This window comes from Crocodylus siamensis, chromosome 1 (assembly GCF_052110815.1).
Source record: "Crocodylus siamensis isolate JL-2025a chromosome 1, ASM5211081v1, whole genome shotgun sequence".
Lineage (NCBI taxonomy): Eukaryota > Metazoa > Chordata > Crocodylia > Crocodylidae > Crocodylus > Crocodylus siamensis.
The window spans coordinates 43,670,940-43,693,846 of NC_143395.1; the positions used below are offsets into that span (position 1 = coordinate 43,670,940).

General features: G+C 44.5%; 1 protein-coding gene across 2 annotated transcripts in view; it reads right to left on the reverse strand.

The window, feature by feature from the left end:
• Window positions 1-242: 242 nt before the first annotated feature.
• GCLC (glutamate-cysteine ligase catalytic subunit) overlaps window positions 243-22,907 on the reverse strand; it is a 58,005-nt gene continuing 35,340 nt past the window's right edge. For both annotated transcript variants that reach the window (XM_090033807.1, XM_090033817.1), the window contains 10 exons: window positions 21,277-21,351; window positions 20,262-20,378; window positions 19,418-19,556; window positions 18,846-18,958; window positions 18,171-18,263; window positions 17,319-17,423; window positions 3,916-3,997; window positions 3,718-3,821; window positions 3,504-3,624; window positions 243-1,941 (listed from right to left, as the gene is read on the reverse strand). In XM_090033807.1, coding sequence (XP_089889933.1) covers window positions 1,736-1,941; window positions 3,504-3,624; window positions 3,718-3,821; window positions 3,916-3,997; window positions 17,319-17,423; window positions 18,171-18,263; window positions 18,846-18,958; window positions 19,418-19,556; window positions 20,262-20,378; window positions 21,277-21,351 — 1,155 coding nt within the window. In that variant the 3' untranslated portion in view covers window positions 243-1,735. The remainder of the gene's footprint in view (window positions 1,942-3,503; window positions 3,625-3,717; window positions 3,822-3,915; window positions 3,998-17,318; window positions 17,424-18,170; window positions 18,264-18,845; window positions 18,959-19,417; window positions 19,557-20,261; window positions 20,379-21,276; window positions 21,352-22,907) is intronic.

Here is a 22,907-nt window from a genome sequence, read left to right on the forward strand (position 1 = left end):
ACATGGTGTGATAATGTTCAGGATTAGCCACTTAAAAAAAAATGACCATGACCAAGAGCAGCATGATCCAACAATTGTGAAGACCCAAACAGCAAAATTCTTCCTTTCAGACCCAATATTTATTGACTTGTATACATTGAAATGACCACTGTACTGCAAATCTAATTTTTTATTTTCTTATTCTGCCAACTAAAATGGGCATACACCTGTCACTTACATCCCAATTAAAATAAAATCACCAGTAGCAGAAAGAAGCATTCTTTTATTCTCTAAACCACACCTATGAACACAGCACAAATTCTAATATCAATACATACAAGCTGTTTCCTGGTGAGCTTCACTGCAAATTTCCATTAGTTCCTTTTTAAAAATTACATATTAGGTATTTATATATGCTTGTATTAAAGCTTTGCATAATCTACCAAGCAGTAAGTCACTTTAAGAAGCCAGTTAGGAAACAAAGTAAAAAGCCCCCATGAAACTTAAGTTATACAGCTCTAATGGCCAAGTTTTAAATTATTTACAGTCTCTCTATACTTTAGGCTCCTGATTCAAAGGATTAGTGCATTTCATGATTTTTCTTTCAAACAATTTAATGCAAGGATTAGGGTTCTCTTACAACTCTCTGCTACCTTTCAAAGTACTTTATAGGAAAGGAGCATGCTAACAAGCAATACCTTGACTATAATTAGGGGTGAGAGACAAAAGAGGAACAAATATCTCTCTCATTTGTTTTACTATTTATTTTATGTGCTCAACACATTGTTTAGAAACAGCAGCAATTGAAGGGGAAAAAACAATTAGCTGCACAAAATAAATCTGGCATCCAGAACATTTCATTTCACTTAAACATTTCTCAATATTCCAGCTCTTCTGCCCTTCCCCTGCTTTCCTGCCCCTTTTGTTTAAAACATAAGCTCAGGGCAAAAATGAATTTCGGGAAATTGCTGGAGTATGAGGAATTAACAGAATTACAAATAACGCCCCCCCCGCCCCCAACCCTACATTCAATAAAAGGTGCTTTAAGAGCACATGGTGTGTGGTTGTGCAAATGATTCTTGTAGGGTATGAGGCAAGCCTATTCTTGGGGCTCTGGCTATCAGGAAACAAAGATTTTGCATATTTGAAGGAAGGCTGAACAGATTCTACTGGTTTTGTGGTTGATGAGTGCATGCAGGTATTGTGCTACCTGAGGGATTCCTGCAAAGTGGAATAGGCAGAATATGTTCATTTCTTTTAAATAGCCTTTAAAAACAGACTGGGAAGAGAAGTCTGAGAGTCAGGTCCCCAAAAACTCTTTAAAATAAGGTAGATTATTTAGTACATTCCAGGTAACAAAATTACAGTAAACATTCAATATCTGGAATGCATATATAATTTATAAGTACCATTACATTACATTTACATAGCTGTTCAGGACAATCCTGTTTTCCAGAATGAGCATAAAAAAGTTACAAGCTGGTTCACAATAACTTTAGGTACAATGTTATTAAAATACATTGATGTTAATCATAAAAATATTTTACTATTTACAGATACACTGTATAAACCTCAGCAATAAGAATATATCCATTTTATGAAGCCTTAAACAAATATTTAGGCAGATTGGCCCTTTTCATAGTGCAGTTTTACCTGTTTTGGTCTTCACACCACAAAACTGTACTGGAGTCACAGTACTATACCTAGTGCTTCACTAGAATGCTTACACTTTCTACAACTGCTAGAAAGCATTTCACTAAGAAGAACCAGTTTTAATTCCACTGTGTTTTTTGTTAAATCCTGCTCCAAGTAATTCAGGGCACTCTGTCTGTCCTTGCGCGATCTGGTTGCATTTCCAAATCAGGCTATAATTAATTTCATCAGTTATCACACTATCTTGCTTGTAGTTAGGATGATTAGCAACAAACTCCCTCATCCACCGGGCGACTGTCATTAACTCTCCTGAAATAGAAGTCATATTTTAGACATCTGATATTCTTCTTTTAGCATCTACTTAAGTACATTATACTCACAAATATTTCTAGTTCCATATTTACACACACACAAAGTTTTGTACAGGTGCAGTGGCATGAAAGCTAAGGCCCAGAAGCACAAGTCTGAACCTTGTTTCAGACTTAGGCAAAAGGCGAGTCCCATCAGACCCAACTATAAACAGGCAACTGGTCATTCAGACCTGGTTAGTCAAGAGTGGCTGGAAATACCACAAAAAAAGGAAAAGTATGACTACAGAATCTGGCTTGTCTTAACATCAGCCCTGTAGGACATGTAAACTCAGGTGGATGTTTGACTAGACTCATGCCTTCATTTTGAGGTTTAGAGTTAGATCAGTGATTCTCAACCAGAGTACTGCCAGGTCCTTTGAAAGGTGCTGCTAGTGGATAAAAGCCAACGCAACAAAAAAACTCTGAACAAAGTATGCTTTGAGATTTAACAAAGCAAAAGCAAGAGCATCTACCAGCAGTATTAAAGTTAATGGTAGAAAGAATGTTATAATGCAGTGGTGCTCAACCTTTCCCCCATGGTGGGCCAGGCTGGCACACAGAAAGAATGGGTGTTACATGTGGCCCTGATCTGTCACTGAGGGTGGCTGCAGTGGCCATGGGGAGTGGCGTGAGGAACAACCTGGCCTCAACTGGGTCGCACAGAGGGAAAAGGGTCTGGTCTGACCCCAAACCAGCTGTGTAGAGGGAAGGGGACATGGGAATTTGGCAACAAGGGAGGGTGGCAGTATTGATGGCTACTGCTTCCTTGCCACCAAATTTCTTGACCCATGGGCCAGATGCTGTGGTTGTGCAGGCTGCATTTGGCTCATGGACCAAAAGTTAAGCACCCTTGTTATAAATGCAATTTTTTTTACAAAATTATTTCCTTGCTAAAGGCATTTTAAAAAATTGAGGAGGGACTCGATAAGCCTTTTCTTGGTGTGTGTGAAATCATGGATTCAGAAACTGATTTGGTAACTCATGCATTAAGAGATTCATCTTCTATAAAACTGAAAACCAGTCCCTAACTGTATTACCCAAAATAATATGCAGCCAAGCTCATATACTGTGGTGTTTGCATAAGCAGTTTCCTTGTAGTTAAGGTTTTTTGTTTGTACCCGATTTTGAATGAAGTATATAAACCTTCACATTTGCATTGTGTCTCATGCACTGTACAAACAATAAGCATGCAACACAATTACACAGCAGATGTTAACATGCTTAAAAGAAAGGATATTATGAAGAAGTAAAAATTGGGATTAAAAAAAAACCAAAAAAAAAAAAAACCAGACCAAATGAAAAAAAAACACCCTTCATTACTGCAATGCCCCATAGGACTCCAGACCTAGGTGGTCACTTTCAGCCATATATTTCAATAGGTGCAAAAAGTAACACCATCTATATGAGGTAGGTACAGTGATTACAGTCAGAAAGCAGCTGAGAGGCTTGTTTCTCACATGGTGGGGGAAAAGAAATGTCAAGGTCTAGTTTCTTCTGCACCCAACCAAGTGTTAGTCATACCAGAGGCTCTCTTCTTTATTAACTTCAGGTAGTTTAGAATGGTGCATCTTGTGTCCACATCCACTTCCATGTTTTCAAGGTAAGAGTTCAGAACAGGGATTAAACCAGGAAAGACCCCTTCCTGCATAAGATAACACATGGTCAAAATTAACATGTTGGGTTACTTTGTGAATAGGAAAACTAGTTCAGGATTCCAAATTTAAGTTTCCACCACCTTCCCATTGATGATAGTATCTATGCTCATTAAGATGTACTCTTCCGCATCTGTATCTGTCCCATTCTGAGCTGGGCCACATCCATCCACAACAGCATTTCCACCTAATAAGGCAAGAAGGGAAAGAAAAACCAATTAGTTGTGTGCATTTCCTGAACTGGTCTTTAAGAAGACGTCTGAAAATAGCAAGCTCAGTACCTTTACAAATATCTTTTCTGAAATAAAACATCCCCTGCCGGACAGCATCTCGTTTCTGGGCTACCTTCATATTTTCATCAACCTAGTTATGAGAAAAATCCCAGAAATTATTTATTAGATTCCAGAAAATGGGGACTTTACCTATGGGACTTTGAAGCTAGGATTTCTAGATACAATTTTGTTAATTTCTCTAAGATGAACTAAGTTCCACTGGAAACCATGGGTTTTATTTCATTTCTCAAAGGTTAAACATGCCTCACAGAATCAAACAGCTTCTTTCTACTGAAGTGTAGCACCATTGTCAGTAAGTGGCACCAGTGGGAAAATATGGATATGAATAATTGGTAATTATCTTAGAGCCAACCTGTGCAAATCTATTAACCGTAAGCTTAACCAGAGGAGCAGCTGTTCACCATGTCCTATATCCTGTCAAGTAAACTTCTTTATTTACCTGTAAATAAATATGGTATTATTGTAAGGGTGCACCAATACAGATTACTGAGGCCAATGCCAATAGCCAGTTTTTAAGGAGGCATGCTGGCTGATACCGATCTGATTTCCAATACGCAGCTCTTAAGCTTGAAGAGCTGTGTCCAGCTGATAAGTTTGGTGTGGTGGAAGGGGAAGCAGGGATGGAAGGGGTGTAGAACAAGGCCCCTGAGATGAGGGAGGGAGTGAGGTTAAGGCTGGGGCAGATGCTGCCCACTCAGGGTAGGGAGAGGTGCGGGACAGAGCTGCAAGCAGCTCGTCCAGGGAGCAGAAGGGGGTATGTGCCCCCAAGATCTGCATAGTGCAGGGTGGGCTGCAGCTGAGGGCTGAGGCTGGTGCAGGGCAAAGCTGTGGCTCATCTGGGGGTACAGGAAAAGGGGAAAGGGGGGCAGTTCCTGCTGCTGTGTGTGGACTGTCTGGTGTTCATTTGATGGCTCCTGCCGCTGCTTCTGCCACTGATGAAAGAGGGCATGGGGGGGCGTGTGCCCCTGGATCTGGGTTGGGACTATGCCAAGCTCTTCCTAGCAGGGCAGGGCTGCGCGGGGGGGGGGGCTGCAGCCACCCCAAAATTTGTCATAGCTTCACCTCCCTCCCTCCATAGCCCTCTTCCAGCACGGCCCAGCCCAACCTAGGCCCACTCCGCTGGGAAGAGAGCTTAGCACAGCCCCAGCCCCAGCCTGCCCTGTCCAGATTCAGGGTAACATGCCCCACCCCCACAGAACAGTGGCAGGAGCAATAGCTAGAGCTGCCAGACAAGCAGGCAAGCACCGGATGAGCTGCACACAGTAGCAGGAGCTGACACCCCCCAACCAAATCACATCTCTGTCCCATGCCCTGGCTGGTCTCTCCCTACAACTGTCCCAGCCCCACACCCTCCCTCACCACAGGGGCCTTGATCTTTCCCCCACAAACCCCTTTCACATCCCCTCCCACCACACCACTTACCAGCTGCAAGCAGCTCTCCATGCTGCTGGCTTGACTCCTCACTGCCTAAATGCTGCGCTGCGCACATGCACCAACATTTATTGGACAAATTATTAGCTGCATCAGGCTGATTTCCAATACAGAAAGTTTTCTTTATATCGGTGCTGAGGGTTAACCCCCCTCTGAATGGGAGGCAGTGGCTGCGTGGAGCCGGGCTGAGTCAAGCCCCCGCCCAGGCCCCTTCTTGGCCCAGCCCCCCAGGGAGCTACATGACTGGAGCCGTGTGAACAGGCTGCGCAAACAGGAGCGCTTGTCTGCCAGCACGTGAGTTAGCACAGAGTTCACGCAGGAGGATGTGCAGGAGGACCCGAGGCCCTGCCTGCAAACTCCCCAGGGTAGACAGTCCCAGCCATAGCCAGCCTACCAGAGGCATGACATGGATGAGCACGTGCCGCACCCCTTGGGCTCCTCAGAGACCGCCACCTAGATGGAGCCCATGGTTCCGGGCTCCACGCAGACGGAGGGCCTGGCTCTTGGCGCTGCCTGTCCCTTTTTCAGGCTCTGGGGCCCGGGAGCATGGCCACCTGCCCGTGTGGGGTCTGCTCCCTTTTGGGGTCTCTGGCAGCTGGAGGAGCTCCAGGCCACAATCCAGAGACTGCGTGCCATCAGGGAACTGTGAGCAGGAGACTGACTCCTACTGCCAGGCCCTTCTCCACTGGGAGACGGAGGGTAGACCACCATCTCCCTCCAGGACAAAGGAGGACTCTGAGACCTCCCACTCTGTCCAGTCAGAGGCATGGACCAAGGTGGTCAAAGGTGCTAAGGCCTGCCACACCAAGGCCACTGCCCTGCTGGAGCTTAGCAACAGGTATACACCTCTTGCTGCTCCAGCAGAGCCTGCTGAGTTGCCAGCTCCCACAGACAACACAGGCTCAACTGTAGCTACCATCCCCACTCTTCCCAAGACAAAATGTAAGGTGTTTGTTGTGGGAGACTCCATCCTGAGGGGGACTAAGGGGGCAATCTACCGCCCTGACCCCTTAGCCCAGGAAGTCTGATGCTTCCCGGGGGCCCACGTCTGGGACATTGCGAAGAAGATCACAAAGCTCCTCCAGCCCACAGACCAATCCTATGCTCCTTATTCATGTGGGCATCAATGAGACTGCTTGGAGCGCTCCCAGCTGGGTCATGAGGCGCTACAGGGATTTGGGAGCAGGGCTAAAGGGTCTGGGGGCATAGGTGGTGTTCTCTTCAATCCTCCCAGTCTCGGGCTATGGGCTGAGGAGGGAGAGGAGGATCCACGCAGTGAACCAAAGACTGCGGTGCTGGTGTCATCGGGAAGGCTTTGGCTTCCATGACCACAGCCCGCTCTTTGGCGAGAGAGGCAGCAAGGTGCTGGGAAGAGATGGCCTCCACCTCTCTCCCCTGGGGAGGAGGCTCTTCTTAGCCAGACTGGCTGACCCGCTCCACCGGGCTTTAAACTAAGCCCGCTGGGGGATGGGGGCACTACTGCCACTGCTGGCCTGCTGAGCAACGCTTGCAAAGCCAGCGGGCCAAGGCACTTAAGGGAGCCCACCCCTGCCCCAGCCCTGGTACAATCTGTGGGCAAGACAAGAGCCTCCCCAAGGGGACACTTTCCTGCCTGTACACAAATGCCAGGAGCTTGGGGAAGCTCGTCCTCCTGCTCAATGCAAATAATTATGATGTCATTGGGATAACAGAGAGCTGGTGGGACTCCACCCATGACTGGACCATGGGTATAGGTGGCTATACCCTGTACAGGAGGGATCGTGTAGATAAAAAGGGGCAGGGGTGTAGCTCTCTATGTTAAGGAAAGCTACATGTCCCTGCACGCTGATATTGGCGACCAGGGTGGATGACTGGAGACCCTCTGGGTTAAAATTCATGGGGAACACGGCACAGGAGACACAACACAGTGGGAGTCTACTACAGACCTCCCACCCAAAGTCCTGAGCTTGAGCAGGAGTTCGCCCGGGAACTGACTGAGGCTGCATGCTCCAGGACCAGGGTTGTCATGGGTGACTTCAATTACCCAGACATCTCATGGGAGGACCACTCAGCAAAATCCAAGTGGTCGCAAAGCTTCCTCTCATGCGTGGATGACCTCTACCTGACTCAAAAAGAGTATGGGCCAACAAGAGGCAAAGTGCTGCTCGATCTGGTACTGGTTACAGGGGATGACCAAATCGGCAACCTAGTGAGTGATTGATGGGAAGCTGGGTAACAGCAACCATGAGCTGATCACCTTTATCATCCACCGTAAAGTCAGTCAGCAACACGGAAGTCCTTGACTTCAGAAAAGCCGACTCTGACAAGCTCAGGAGGCTTGTCAGTGAGGCCTTAAGGGACCATGACCCCAGGGACAGGGGGGTTCAAGAAAGGCGATTGCTTCTCAAGGGAGCGATCCTCAAATGCACAAGTTAATTCTATTCCATCTTGAAGAAAAGGCAGCAAGAGGGCACAGCAGCCCCCCTGGCTCTCCAGGGACCTAGCAGATCTCCTAAGGCTAAAAAGAAAAGCCTACAAAGGATGGAGGACGGGAATCAACTCCAAGGAGGATTATTCTGCACTGGTCTGGTCCCGCAGGGAGCAAACCAGAAAGCCAAGGCTGCAACTGAACTCCAACTAGCTTCGAGCATCAAGGACAATAAAAAGTTATTTTTCAGATATGTGGGGAGCTGGAGGAAAAGCAAGGGCAACATTGGACCCCTGCTGAATCAGATGGGTCAACTGACAACTGACACCCAGGAAAAAGCCAACCTATTAAATGGGTACTTTGTGTCCGTCTTTCATCAGTCTCAGCCCGCTAAGGGACAGGGAGATCCCCTGCCCTCCATAAAAGCTGACCTCGTGAAGGCATATTTTGAGAAGCTGAATGCCTTCAAGTCAGCCAGCCCTGATAATCTACACCCCAGGGTACTCAAGGAGCTGGCAAGCTTCATAGCCCAGGCCCCTGGCACGGATCTTTGAAAATTCTTGGCGCTCTGGTGTAGTGCCTGAAGACTGGAAGGAGGCCAACGTGGTGCCTATCTTCAAGAAAGGGAGGAAAGTGGATCTGGCTAACTATAGGCCCACCAGCCTGACTTCTATCCTAGGGAAGATCTTAGAAAAATTTATTAAAGAGGCCATCCTTAACAGACTGGCCGACGCCAACATCTTAAGGGATAGCCAGCGTTGTGTGGGGATTTTGCAATATAGAAGTACGGCCATTTCTTTTACCTTTAACCTCAATACATAGAAGTGGACACAGCACATACTAGACGGGTGAGAAGAGAAGTGCTGCGTAAAGGGTTACTGATAAGAGATGACACTAGCTGAATCCGGTCAACAGAGGAGCCTCATCAACAGAGGAACCTTGAAAGCAGTACAAAGATTGTTTTCTTTCAAGCAGGCTACTTGGCAAGAATATATAGAATATGCAGTCATGAGAGTTAAACTTCAGTGTTCACGCGCACAATGTCACTTGATTAGATAGAATAGTAATTTAGTTAGTAGATGATTGGGTATTCTTACAAGCACGAGCTAATCACGAACTACTGCTGACGTACTAACAAGGTATAAAATAGTATTATAACTGGTAGGTGGGGTCCCTCCTCAGAGGCACCTTGCTGCAGTGAATAAAGATTCTGTATCTGACTTTGGATACTTGCTCTGCGTGATCATTGCCCCAGCCTAGAGCAAACTGCATGCGTTTTTAAGAGCGTAATTTGTAACACCAGCACGGGTTTGGTGTGGGTAGGTCTTGCTTGACCAATCTCATTTCCTTCTACGACCAGGTGACCTATCACCTGGACAAGGGAGAAGAGATTGATGTCATATATCTTGACTTCAAAAAAGCCTTTGATCTGCTATCCCATAATCACCTCTTGGCAAAACTGGCCAACTGTGGCCCTGGGTCCACCATGATCCGCTGGCTGGGAAATTGGCCCTGTGGTTGGACCCAGAGGGTTGTAATTGATGGCAGTCACTCATCATGGTGTCCTGTGACCAGTGGGGTCCCCCAAGGCTCTAGGCTTGGACCCATATTATTCAACATCTTCATTAATGATGTGGACAATGGAGTCAGAAGCAGACTGGCCAAGTTCGCCGATGACACCAAACTTTGGGGCAAAGCGTCCCCACCAGAAGACAGGCAGGTGATCCAGGCGGGTGATCCCTTGTACTCTGCCTTGGTGAGGCTGCAGCTGGAGTACTGCATCCAGTTTTGGGCTCCACAATTCAAAAAGGATGTTGAGAAGATCAAGAGAGTCCAGAGAAGAGCCACGCGCATGATGAGAGGTCAGGAAAACAGACCTTATGATGACAGGCTGAGAGACATGGGACTCTTTAGCCTGGAAAAGTGCAGGCTCAGGGGTGATCTGATGGCCACCTATAAGTTTATCAGGGGTGACCACCAGGATCTGGGGGAACATCTGTTCACCAGACCGCCCCAAGGGGTCAGAAGGTCAAACGGTCATAAACTACTACGAGACCGTTTCAAGCTGGACATAAGAAAGAATTTCTTTACTGTCCGAGCCCCCAAGGTCTGGAACAGCCTGACATCGAAGGTGGTTCAAGCACCTACATTGAACACCTTCAAGAGTAAACTGGATGCTTTTCTTGCTGGGATCCTATGACCCCAGCTGACTTCCTGCCCTTTGGGTGAGGGGCTAGACTTGATAATCTTCCGAGGTCCCTTCCAGCCCTAATGTCTATGAAATCTATGAAATTTATGACATTGGACCAATGTATTGGTGCACCTCTATGTTGTTACAGTACAAGACATGAAGGACTAGAATGGGAGGTTTTTTTTGTTTTTTGTTTTAAAAAGAAGAGGCTTCTTTTTTAAACGAGATTTAACCAGAAAGCAGTCAGAGTACAGCTATCGGAAATAGTTTTCTTCAAACTTGCAGGAAACTCAATGCATCCCAAAATACACTTTCAAAAAAGGGGACTTTTACCAATTTAGTGAGGATACAATTATATATTTAATGCAATCCCAAAAGTGACCTGTATGTTTCAGGCAGAAGAAAAATAGAAGTTTAGGGCAAAGATTTTAAAATCTGAGCCTTCAATGAGCTCTGCAGCAATGCCAGCAAGCAACTGTAAAAACTGTATTCAAATTATTTAATTGGTAAGTTTGTTGGGAGTAAACAGAATATCACTTTCAAACAACTAACATGGTCTTTGGAGGAAGGGATAGGATTTACTACATGGCTTTTGCTCTTTTATTTTTAAACACCATGCAAAAGTGTTAAAGAAGTTACAAAAACACCTGTCTTTAGTCTTATTTAAGTATATCAGAAATATCTATTCTCTTAATCCTTTACTAGTGTACTATAATATAGTTGTGTATACTTGTCACACCATGGGGTCCTAGGGGTGGCCATGATTTCCCCTAATGCCCCCTGCTGTGCCAAGTTTGTGTTAAAGCACCCTCATTCTCTCCTGCCACGTCTTGATCTTTATATGTATAAGGGAGGCTGCCTTCTGTCCCCTTGGACATGGTGCTCTGTTGTATCCTGGCCCCAGTTCAGTATTGTGCGACTCAGTGCACCCCAGCCTTATGGGCTATGCGTGGCTCCAACCGCCCCTGTACCATGCCCCAAGCCTTGCAGATATCCCAGACGTCGTTCGGTCTGTCTGGCTCTCTGCACCCCCTCTGGCGCTCTGGCTTTCCGCAGTCTTGTCTCACAACCCCGTGCCCCACAGGTGCTCTGGCACTCGTCAGTCGCCGCCCCCTTTGCCTCAGGGGGCCTTCTCATACCACCCCCTTTGCCTTGGTGGTTACCGCAGCCTTGGGGCTCAGGTGGCTGTCATTGTGCCTGGCCCCAACTCTCCTCCTCAGGGTCTCGACTTCCTGCTGGGCTCAGGCAGCCTCAGCCTTACCTGGCCTCTAATTCTCAGCTCCCCTTCTCCGGGCTGAGGTCAGTGCACCCCTGAATGCTGTGCCCTCTCTGGCACCGGGGTCCCTATGCTACTGTGGAGCCCCTATGAGGCCTCCTCCAACTCCTAATAGCCTCACCCGGTTCTCCGGTTGTAAACAGTAAATCATCAACACAAACTCAAGCCCCTTGGCTACAACATAAACTAAGCCATCTGGCTATAACCACATTTCAAGCCTGTCACAGGGTGTCTCCTTGTTTCACCCGTAACAACTACCTGTGCACCCTGGCCTTTTTCTTTTCTTGCTCCAGCAGAGATCCCACCCCTATGGCCGCTGACAGAGAACGCCATCCCTGGCCTCAGCCTGAATTTATATATAGGTCAGGCCCTGCCCCTTCCGGTCAGCTGACTCACCAGTTCCCTGGGCAACCCACAGCTGTGCTTCTTTATTACTACTGTGGCTGCCCTGGTAACCAGCAGCTGAGCTCCCTACTCCCTGCTAGGGCCCTCTGCCTAGCTGTTTCCACCCTAAGGAGCAGGGCACCTGCATGCTCTGTGACACACCTCCCCTCTTTATAGGAGCAGAGCACCTCAGTGCTCTGCGACAATACTCTTTAGACTATTTTGAACAATTAAAACCATTCTTAAACAAGCATAACTTACGAGGCTGAAGAGGTGGCATTAGTGAGAGAATAGCCCCATAAATCCTTAGTCTAAGTGACAAAAGCAGGTTTACTAATAGCCATGTAAATCTCTGATGAAGCCTCAACAGGTCTGAGTGACCTAATTTTTTACTGGATCTAGGTTCACCATGTACTTGACCCAATTTTAAACTGGCTTTCACTAACAAAAAGTAATGAGCCAGACTTTAAAGGCACTTCACATAATGATCATTTTACGTGCCTGCTTATTTATGTTCATTCCTACCTGCAGACCACAGATGTGGTACTGGATAATGCTCAAAGACATTTCTGTTGCTTACTTTTAAAATATAAAAACCAGACTCCAAAAAGTATTTAGCTTTTTAAAGTTGCTTCTGTTATTATTGTTCTTAGAACTGTTAAAGAATGAATACCAGCAATAGGATTCACAGATTGTAGAGTCAGAAGGGCCCCCAAAGGATCATCATGTCTGACCCCCTGCACAAGATACTATCAATGAAATTGTGTGCAAGGCTGGTAACACTCATATTCAAGTTGTGCAAAGCTTCCCATTATTAGATGCTCTTCTCAATTGTCTGTCAGTGTTTAGACCAAGTTTTCCTTGTCAAGTGCCTGTGTAAGGCTGCTATTCAAAAATCTTAAGCCAAAATTGTTCATCCAAAAGCAAGATCAGGAAAAATACATTTTGCCATGCCAATTTGAATGAAGCAGTCACAGCTGCAGCTGGAGTCAGAGATGTGCTTTAAAAAGTTGCCATAGAATATTAAGTATTATCTTGGAGGCAGGGGTAACTGAAACAGGTCCCATACATCTAAAACTGGGGACCCCAAATTAGTGGATTCTTCTACCAAACCTCTGTGGTTCCCAATCCATAAGACAGGTATACCATTACCCCTCAGCTCACAGGGGTATTAAAAAGACTTTCAAGCTATGTGCGTGCTTTTCCAGAGAAGGGTTTGAATACTGTTCAGTAAATAAGCAATGGAGTCATACTGATCAATAATAAAAACATTATTGAATAGCTGCTTGCATCCTAAACAAGGCAGGAGTCCTTGGAGTGGGGAAGGAAATCAGGTTGCATGAGCAACCATAATTCCGGCATTTCCAAACTTCTGGGTCCCGGAGTCTACAACCATAATACAGTTCTTTTAAAAGTAGCTTGTATGTAGGAAACATTTCTACATAGTGCTGAGACCAAGACAATATCTGCAGCATGACTTTCATGTATCTTTCATCAAGACACAGGAGAAGATAAGACAGACCAGAGGTCAGTGGAACTGAGCAAGATGGCAGAAATTATAAATCATTGGGCTGTGCGAAACAGGTATGTTTCGATTCGATTTCGGATTCGGCTGTTTCGGAGGACAGTGATTTATTTCAGTGTTTCAGATCACTGTCCTGCTTCGTTTTGGCTGAATCTCCTGCAAATCTGTTTTGAATGGGCTGCAAGGGAAACTCTGCACAGCCCTACTCAGCTGGGCAGGCAAGGAGACCCCCACATGGATCTCTGATCCCCGTCACGCTGGGTCCCAGGGCAGGGAAGCAGTGCAGAGAGGTGAGCAAGCCTGCTGCTCCCTGCTGTGCAACTCTGCTCTGTAGGGAGCAGAAATCCGTGCTGGGGTCTTCTCGTCACTGCTGCCCACCCTATGCTACCCCAGCCATGTGGGGCTGTGTGAGGTGGGCAGCAGCAGGGAGGAGACCCTGGCGCAGATCTCTGCTCCCTTCGGAGCCAGGACATATGGCAGGGATTCCCTATCACCAGTTTGATTCCCCTGCTCTGATCATTCCCCAGCTCTTCCCAGAGGGTGTGGGCCCCCGGATCTCTGTGCTGGGTTTCAGCAGGCTACCACTGCTGAGCGAGTGCTTATGCTAAGCAAGGCCTAGCATTAAAAAAAATTCGGCATCGAGCTCCCACAGTAACAATTTGTCATGTAAGACCAGTTTATTAGGGCTGTACAAAATTTTGGTAGCAGTTTCATTTCAGAGGTATTTGGGGCTGTTTTTGGCACCCAAAAGACCAAATCCAAATCAAAACGGAAGGCTCTGAAACGTTTCGGACCTGGGCTTGCAGGGAAACAAAAACTAAGAGGAGTCACGGAATGACTGCTCTGATACTGACATGTAGCTCCTAGTTCAATTCCTCAGCTCTCTGATCGCTTCCCGCAGCTCTTCCCAGGGGGCTCAAGCCCCCGATCTGTGTGCAGGGTTTCAGCAGGCAGCTGCTGCAGGCTGGGGCCAGCAGCACTGCTTGACACACCTTGCGCCAAGCACCGGGAAGACTGCAATGCTGCCACTGGCCCCAGCCTGCAGTTGTGGGAGCTCGATGCCGAATTATATAGGACTGAATTAAGCACAGGCTCAGACCTGTTCAATTTAAAACTTTTATTGTTTCACAAAGTCATAAACTAAAGGAGGTCTGTTGGTTCACGAGGTTCCCAAATCAAGCCCTTGCTCTCTAACCCGGAGGCTAGGTGCGGCTGCCTGATTCAGTAGTCTCAGAACTGGCCAACAGCTCATTTAAAAGGAGTCCCTTATCTTTTTTTAGGCAAAAGATACAAAACTGTCCCCATGGTGGAAGTGAGGCATCTAACATAACTTTACTATTAATTATATATGATAACACTTATACATATGCATTTCTAATTCTTACTTCTATTGGTTATTTAGTTAACTTATCTATATTATAATATCAGGTGATACGCTTTGTATTATAATCATTACACTTCTTATGTTAATCCTTAATGACCTTTATATTTCTTATGCTAATTTTCTATAACCTAAATACATTATTCATCTATATGTTTTGCTGGTTTTTGCAGGTTTAACATATCAAAACTGACATAATATGCGGTTGTTTTTTCGTCATTGTGGTTTAGCCATGCAGTTTCCTATTTTTAACAATGTAAGCGGCATGTCTGCTATTTTTATCATTGTTTAAAGGTCAGAAATTCAGTATTTTCATCTAAGGGTCAGAAAGTGATTACCAGAATGTCAATCGCTGACTCCTCAACCTCCTTGAAGCATTCTGGGAGCTTCAGTGCATTTTTTTTAATGCTAGGCCTTGCTTAGCATAAGCACTCTCTCACAGTTACAGTCACTAGGGTGCACTGTGTAAACTGTTATGATGGTAGTGAGGTCCCAATGTGCAAGATGTTCTACATGCATATTGTGAGAGTCCTTGCTCTGGGACAAGGATTACAGTACTGTTTACAATCCAAGCAAGGGTATTAATAATATGCATTTAATTTCTTTATGTAAATAATTAATGGCAAGGTGGCATAAGGATATTTTCTAAGAGAGTCTGCAGTGCTGAAATAAGGCTTGGACTTGTCTAGTGACTTGTGAAATGCACTAAAATGTGCAGGTACTTATGTGGGTTGCTGCAGAAGTGAGCCTTTAAAGAAAAAGCAGATGTGCACAGGACTAGTGCAAAAAATTTAAATCTAATTTATCATAGGAGATGCCTAACTTTTATGATAGAAGATTGGTTAAACATTCTCCTGATCTGACCCACAGGGCCAGGAGATGTCAAAGGTGTTCAGTGGCAGGGGACTTGGCCTGTGCTACATCCAAGTCTCTCACTGGGAGTGTAGGGAGGCAGCAGCAAGGCACCAGACTTCCATGCGTGGACCCTGAGGTGGTGCAGGGTCACTTGGAAGAACTGGATGCCTTTAAGTCGGCAGGCCCGGATGAGCTCCATCCGAGGGTACTGAAGGCACTGGCCGACATCATTGCAGAGCCACTCACGGGAATATTTGAACGCTCGTGGCGCACGGGTCAAGTCCCGGAGGACTGGAAAAGGGCCAATGTGGTTCCCATTTTCAGGAAGGGGAGGAAGGAGGACCCAGGCAACTATAGGCCAGTTAGTCTCACCTCCATCCTTGGCAAAGTCTTTGAAAAAATTATCAAGGCTCACATTTGTGAGAGCCCGGCAGGGCAAGTTATGCTGAGGGGAAACCAGCATGGGTTCGTGGCAGGCAGATCATGCCTGACCAATCTAGTCTCTTTTTATGACCAGGTTACAAAACGCCTTGACGCAGGAGGAGGGGTGGATGTCGTATACTTGGATTTCAGGAAGGCCTTTGATACGGTATCCCACCCCATACTGGTGAACAAGTTAAGGGGCTGTGACTTGGATGACTGCACAGTCCGGTGGGTGGAGAATTGGCTGGAGGGTCGCACCCAGAGAGTCGTGGTGGATGGGTCGGTTTCGACCTGGAAGGGTGTGGGCAGTGGGGTCCCGCAGGGCTCGGTCCTTGGACCGATACTCTTTAATGTCTTCATCAGCGACTTGGATGAGGGAGTGAAATGTACTCTGTCCAAGTTTGCAGATGACACTAAGCTATGGGGCGAAGTGGACATGCCGGAGGGCAGGGAGCAGCTGCAAGCAGACCTGGACAGGTTAGACAAGTGGGCAGAAAACAACAGAATGCAGTTCAACAAGGAGAAATGCAAAGTGCTGCATCTAGGGAGGAAAAATGTCCAGCACACCTACAGCCTAGGAAATGACCTGCTGGGTGGCACGGAAGTGGAAAGGGATCTTGGAGTCCTAGTGGACTCCAAGATGAACATGAGTCGGCAGTGTGACGAAACCATCAGAAAAGCCAATGGCACTTTATCGTGCATCAGCAGATGCATGACAAATAGGTCCAAGGAGGTGATACTTCCCCTCTATCGGGCGCTGGTCAGACCGCAGCTGGAGTACTGCGTGCAATTCTGGGCGCCGCACTTCACGAAGGATGCGGATAATCTGGAGAGGGTCCAGAGAAGGGCCACTCGTATGGTTAAGGGCCTGCAGGCCAAGCCCTACGAGGAGAGACTAGAGAAACTGGACCTTTTCAGCCTCCGCAAGAGAAGGTTGAGAGGCGACCTGGTGGCTGCCTATAAGTTCATCAGGGGGGCACAGAAGGGAATTGGTGAGTATTTATTCACCAAGGCCCCCCCGGGGGGTTACAAGAAATAAATGGCCACAAGCTAGAAGAGAGCAGATTTAGATTGGATATTAGGAGGAACTTCTTCACAGTTCGAGTGGCCAAGGTCTGGAACGGGCTCCCAAGGGAGGTGGTGCTCTCCCCTACCCTGGGGGTCTTCAAGCGAAGGCTAGATGTGTATCTAGCTGGGGTAATGTAGGCCCAGCACTCTTTCCTGCTTATGCAGGGGGTCGGACTCGATGATCTATTGAGGTCCCTTCCGACCCTAGCATCTATGAATCTATGAATCCAGAAGCTTCACCAATGCTGTATCATAAGCCAGGCAGTGGGGAGATGTGGCAGCAGCAGTGGCCGAGTCCTAGCACTAGCCTGTGGGTCCCAGTACCCGCCTGCTTTGGACCCATGCCAGGTCATTCTGGCCCGCTGTTGCAAAAACACTGCCAGCTACTGATTTAATGTTTAGAAAGAGCATCCCAAGTTTCAAAATTCATGCAATGGCTTTCACTCTTACCTTAGATAAAGGGATGAGAAAATCCAGTTTATATGACAGAATCACTCTGGTTAGCAATACTACAAACACAACATATGCAGAATTTTCAAAGTCTGTTAACTGAACCTAGACAACAAAGGATCAGAGTCAGTGGAATGCTTACAAACAGAAAAAATAAAGTCACTGAATATCAAGTTGAAACAGCTTGGATCAAATTTTCAAAGGACTTGCAAGAACATGTGTACTTAGGCATGCAGAACTGTATATGCAAGGCTCACATACTCAGACCTTTAACATAAGAAATCAGGTGCACACTTCTTCAGACAAGTTTCTGCAAATTCAGCCCTCTAAATGAAACCAAAAAGTTACATGTTTGAAGGGCCACCTTTTCATACAAAGAACCTTCCAAGAAGGCTCAGGGAAGCTTATGGTAAAAAGAGAGAGAAAAAGGATTATAGAACAGGGGGAGAGGAAAGGAGAAGAGGGGAAACAAATGTCAGATCTATTATACCGTTGAGTTAAACACACAAAAACCCAAAACAACACAACATGACAAAGGTGGCAATGCCATAAAGACTTGTTTAGTATGGATAAAACCTCAGAAGAAAGGTGATGGATACTCAGAGTATGAAAGCTTCATTTAGAGCTGGTTTAACAAATAGATCCAGCTTCTCCCTCACTGTTCCTATTAGTGTCACCGGCTACATTCCAATAGCACATCCGATTAAACACTATTGTCTACTTTATCTCAGAAGACTAGCAATCCCCAGGGGAGAAATTATACCATAAGTACTAAGGTTTTGATACTGAATAGCACATCTAGTATTTTTCCATTTATGATGGAATATGTCACTGAGCATATTTATTTCTTACCTCCATGGGCCTGAATTCTACTCTCCAGCCAATATCTGAATTTGGAGGAGGTGGTTTAAATCTCATTGTCTGCCAATTTGTGGACTGAATATTCTGCAAGGAACAAGATATTATGTTACAGACAACACATTAATTGCTATGAAGCATATACAAGGGGGAAGTGGGGGGGGGAGGGTGGGAAGGGAGGAAGAATATTTGCTGACTCCTCAACAAATCATTATATTCACGTTAAAGATGTAATATGAAGTAACTCGGCTGGTCCTACTCAAAAGCAGAAGAGTAACCACCTACTCATTTAAAAAGGACAGTATGTCACACTCACCAAGATACCGATTATACACAAGATGAGGTTTGGTTTTACTCCCATGTGTTTTCTCTTATTTTCATTGCAGCTTCTAATGCTGTTTATATTTTAGAAGTCCTAAAATAGAAGCCCTCACTTCTCTTGACTGAAAAACCAAACATTTTAGAACATAAAAAAAACCCAGCATGCTTGCATCTTCAAAGTAAAGTTCTTCACAGTGCACAGTTTTTTAGGGTGTTTTAAATGAGCTGTTCCTGGTTTCTGCCTCTACGCCTTCCTTTTGTCAATATTATTAGCTATTTAAGCAGTAAAATATGGGGTAGGCAGTTATGACTATTCATTCATCAAATTACTATTAAAAAAGATACCACCTCGAAATGATCAGACTCATTTGCATCATCCAGATGTATTTTCTCTTCAAACAAAGTCAATGGGTCTCGAATAAACAAGTGAGCAATGTGCTGTGCCAAAAGATGATCAATTCCTATAAAACAAAGTCCCAAGATCAAGTTTACCACCAGAGATATTAAAGTGGAATTTATAAAATAGCCAAGTTACTCAGTAACCAAGGGTGAAAACATGACTGTTCAAGGCTTCCTCAACCCTACATATCCTACCTGAAATAAATGAACAGCATTAAAAAAGTAACATGATTGCAGAAAGGACGATGCTAGTTGCCAAATCGATGCATTTATTAAGGATGAGTACAGCTGTCATTTTTTCCATCTCAGTCCCCTCTGTTGCTTTTGACAAATGTTAGTATGTCACTAAATCAGCTGCTTGAGCTGAAGGAACGGGCACTTCTATCACTGCAGACCAAGGATCTTACTTGTTGACTAGACCACCCATTTGCTTTCTCCATAGAAGTCCTATTAGGAGTGCAACAAACTAGAAGTCAAAGAAGAATTACAAGACTAAACAGTCTCATAGTCAGTATACATACCTTCTTTTACTAGGTGTTCATAGATTTCTTTGTCAATGGTCAAATCAATGTCATTGTATTTTTCACCGCATTCAGAAAGATAACTGTCTATGGAATCATATCTGGATTTACTGATTCTATAACGATTGTTCTTCAGTGGCTACAATTTTAAAAAAAAATACAATACTTTAGCAGCTAATAAGCAATGATGCCTCAGTTTGTGAAATTATACTATTGTCCCAAACACTGTTAATGCATTAACAAAAGCCACACTCAAGGCTGGGCTATCCTGATTTGCCATCAGCTGGCAGGGTCTCTCTCAGGACTCTTCTGCCACCTCTTTCCTTGCTGTAGCTGGAGGGGGTCAGAGGGAAGGGAGGACAAATTTAAGGATGACCCCCCCCACACACACACACCTAATAATTAGATTTTATACATGGACAAATGATAAAAAAAATGTTTTTCATGTTATACATTCTTATTACTGGGGGGGGTCATCTAAAATTCAAAGCAGTCTTGGATTTGATAAGATACGGTACAGCCTATACAATATGGAATCCAAAGTTTGTTTTCTGAACATATCTCAGACACGTAGGGGAAGGGAAGCACAAGAGAAATTTTCAGGAAGTTGTGAATGAATGAAAGCAGAGTTTAAATAGAATCCCCAACTATAGCATCTCCACCAAAAGCAGTATGAGTGGGGAGAACATTAGGCCTCTGGAAGCATTTACTACAAAGGCAATATTCTCCAGTGGTCAAAGAATTTTATTCTCTAAAATAAGAGAATGATAGTAACAGTTTCTTTTTTCCAAGGGAGTGATGAGAGCACAAGGAAGTACAAATGCTAACTTAGCCCACCACTTGCCTCCAACCCTCTCTCCTCTCGTGTTCGATCATCTACGGATGCAGAGATTACTCCCCAGCGACAATCTATATCTGACACATAGCCTCTGTAGAATGGAGATGCAGCACTTAATGCCATCTAAAAGAAAACCAAGTCAGAGATGAGATCACAGTATAAACCAAGTGACTAATACCAATGCTACGCAATTTCACAGACAGTTTACTACTGGACTAGCTACGTTCCCCTGGATACCTCTCTATGAGCAATAAGAAATGTATTGTGTAGCCAAACTAACTATTTGCAGTGGAGGGAGTAGGTAAGAATGGGAAATTTAACATCAGGTGAATAAAGACATGACTTAAATTATTATTCTACTAGTCTTCTACTGAGGCAGTAGAAAGAACACTGCCCTTCCTTGTTGGTAACCATCTAGTATTTGATGTTCTTCTTCAAGAATGTCCAATTTATAAGCCTATGAAAAATAATCTAATCTCATTTGCCTATAATTCACTTGAAAAACACAGGCTACAGGTCCTAAATTCCAGGACAACTTCTGAAAACAATGCCTATAACCTTCTCATTTGCTCATTTTTGCAAATGTCCTTGTTACTTCCTTGCCATGTTATGCCTAAACTGCGACTGTAAAACTCTAGCCTTCTGTCTACTGGGGCCTCTCTCAGCACAAACATTTTTGGTACCCATAGAATCATAGTTTGTTTGTTACTAAATAAAAAAAAAGTCACAACTATTCCTTCCATGGTCTACTCAGTACTTGACATTTGAATTAAGTGAGTCTTGTACATATTGCAAGGTATTATGTAATGAGTGCTCAGACAAGCAGATTTTTCTGGAAGTTCCTCAGATCATTCTAACAAGAATAAACTCTATGGGTGTAACAATTCACTGAAACACACTGCTGAAAAAGATGCCTTTGCTGACAACTTAGTCCATTCAGTATGTTAAGCTGCTGTCCTTTATGGGATTTTTTTCTTTAACATAGTAAACAACAGGACTTAGTGATAACTATATTACTCACCACAATGGGACAGATTGTAGCTAGCTGATCATAAAGATATCTTGCTTCAGAAATGCTGCAAGCCTGGAATGTTACCTGTTAGAAGAAGCAGAATTATTATTGTCTGAAGACTCACTGTTCCAGACATTGAAAGATTTACTGGAATCGATGGTATTGTAAAAGGCACTTGCATTGACTATTTTAACTTGTTCAGGAAATGAGAACACTCAATTCTTGCTACCAGGAGTAACCACGTCACAAAGCTCTTCCCATTACTTCAATGTTCAGTAAAAATTTTAGGCTGTAGTATAAAGGTACTCTTTAGATGCTGAGATGAAGAGTTCAAACAATCAGCCAGAAGCAAGAAAAACCAAGGACTTAATATCTCCAGCAACAATAATAATAATGGGCTTTCAGGAACTATGCCAGGAGTCAACTTTCTTGAAGCAATGCCGTCTGAGAGGATTTACTGATATAGCATTTTCTTGACTCTACAGGTAAACCCATTTTTAAATAAGCCTTTAATCCTAGATGCCTCAGTTGCCTCCAGCCAACTGCAAAATAAATGAACGCTTTGGTGAAAATTCAGGTTTGGAACCAGTCTACACATGGAAAAGAAATGATCAGACCCGAATGTTACTAACTGAAAACAAAAGTCTGCTGAAGAAGTATTTCTTTTCAGCTCCCAAGTCTAAAGGCAAAAAATAGTGCTCCTCTGATTTAATCCAAATCAAATGAAATTGGGGGTTTAACTCACTCCTGGATTATCCTTGTTTCTAGCCAAAGGATCCCTAAAAGTGGAAAAATGTAACATTTCATACCTCTAAGGGCAGTTAAGGGCTCCAGAACTGTGTGGAGATCAGCAGGGTGCCCAGGGAATGCAATGACACGAGGCCAAGGTAGAAACCTCTGGGAAGGGTGGATGCAAAGATCTGCCTTGCCTTCTACACAGAACTGAATCCCCCGCCTGGCTTATGCTCTGGCAAGGGCAATGGGATAATTACACACGGACTTGATGTGACAATTATGTAGGAACTGGCAAAAACAGGCTATACATTTATTGACTTATTGGCTTTGAAGTGTGGGGGTTAAGCTTATATCTTTGTATATTAAGCATTTCCCAGATAATAGGCTTAATTTATTTTCTACATTCCATTAAGTCAATGGTTAACACCTAAAGTCTTAATTCCAGGTTGCTTACAACATCTATCATAGTTGTATCATCATTCAGTCTCTCTTAAGCAATATTCATAGTATGTAGTGTGGGAAAAACTGACTAGGAAGACACTGAATATTAACTAACTTGCGGTCATACAATAATATCTAAAGTTATATAAAATCCTATTTACAGTATGCTGTGTAATTAGTCATCTGTTGCTTTTTGTCATCATTAAATATAAAGAGAGATGACATGAAAAACGTTCATATTTTTCAAAAGTTAGCATTGTGTTTACATGTTTAACAGTGTAAAAATAAACCTGAATGCTTGGAATCTCCCTAGATGCATTTGTAGTGAGTGCACTTTCTTCTTATTAATATGTTTACCTTGCTGTGTGGGAGACTATTTTATTAATTCATTAAGGCCTTTAAATCAAAGGCGGTTTGAAAATCGGTTAGTTTTACAAGTGCTGCATATGCTGAGAAACAAGAGA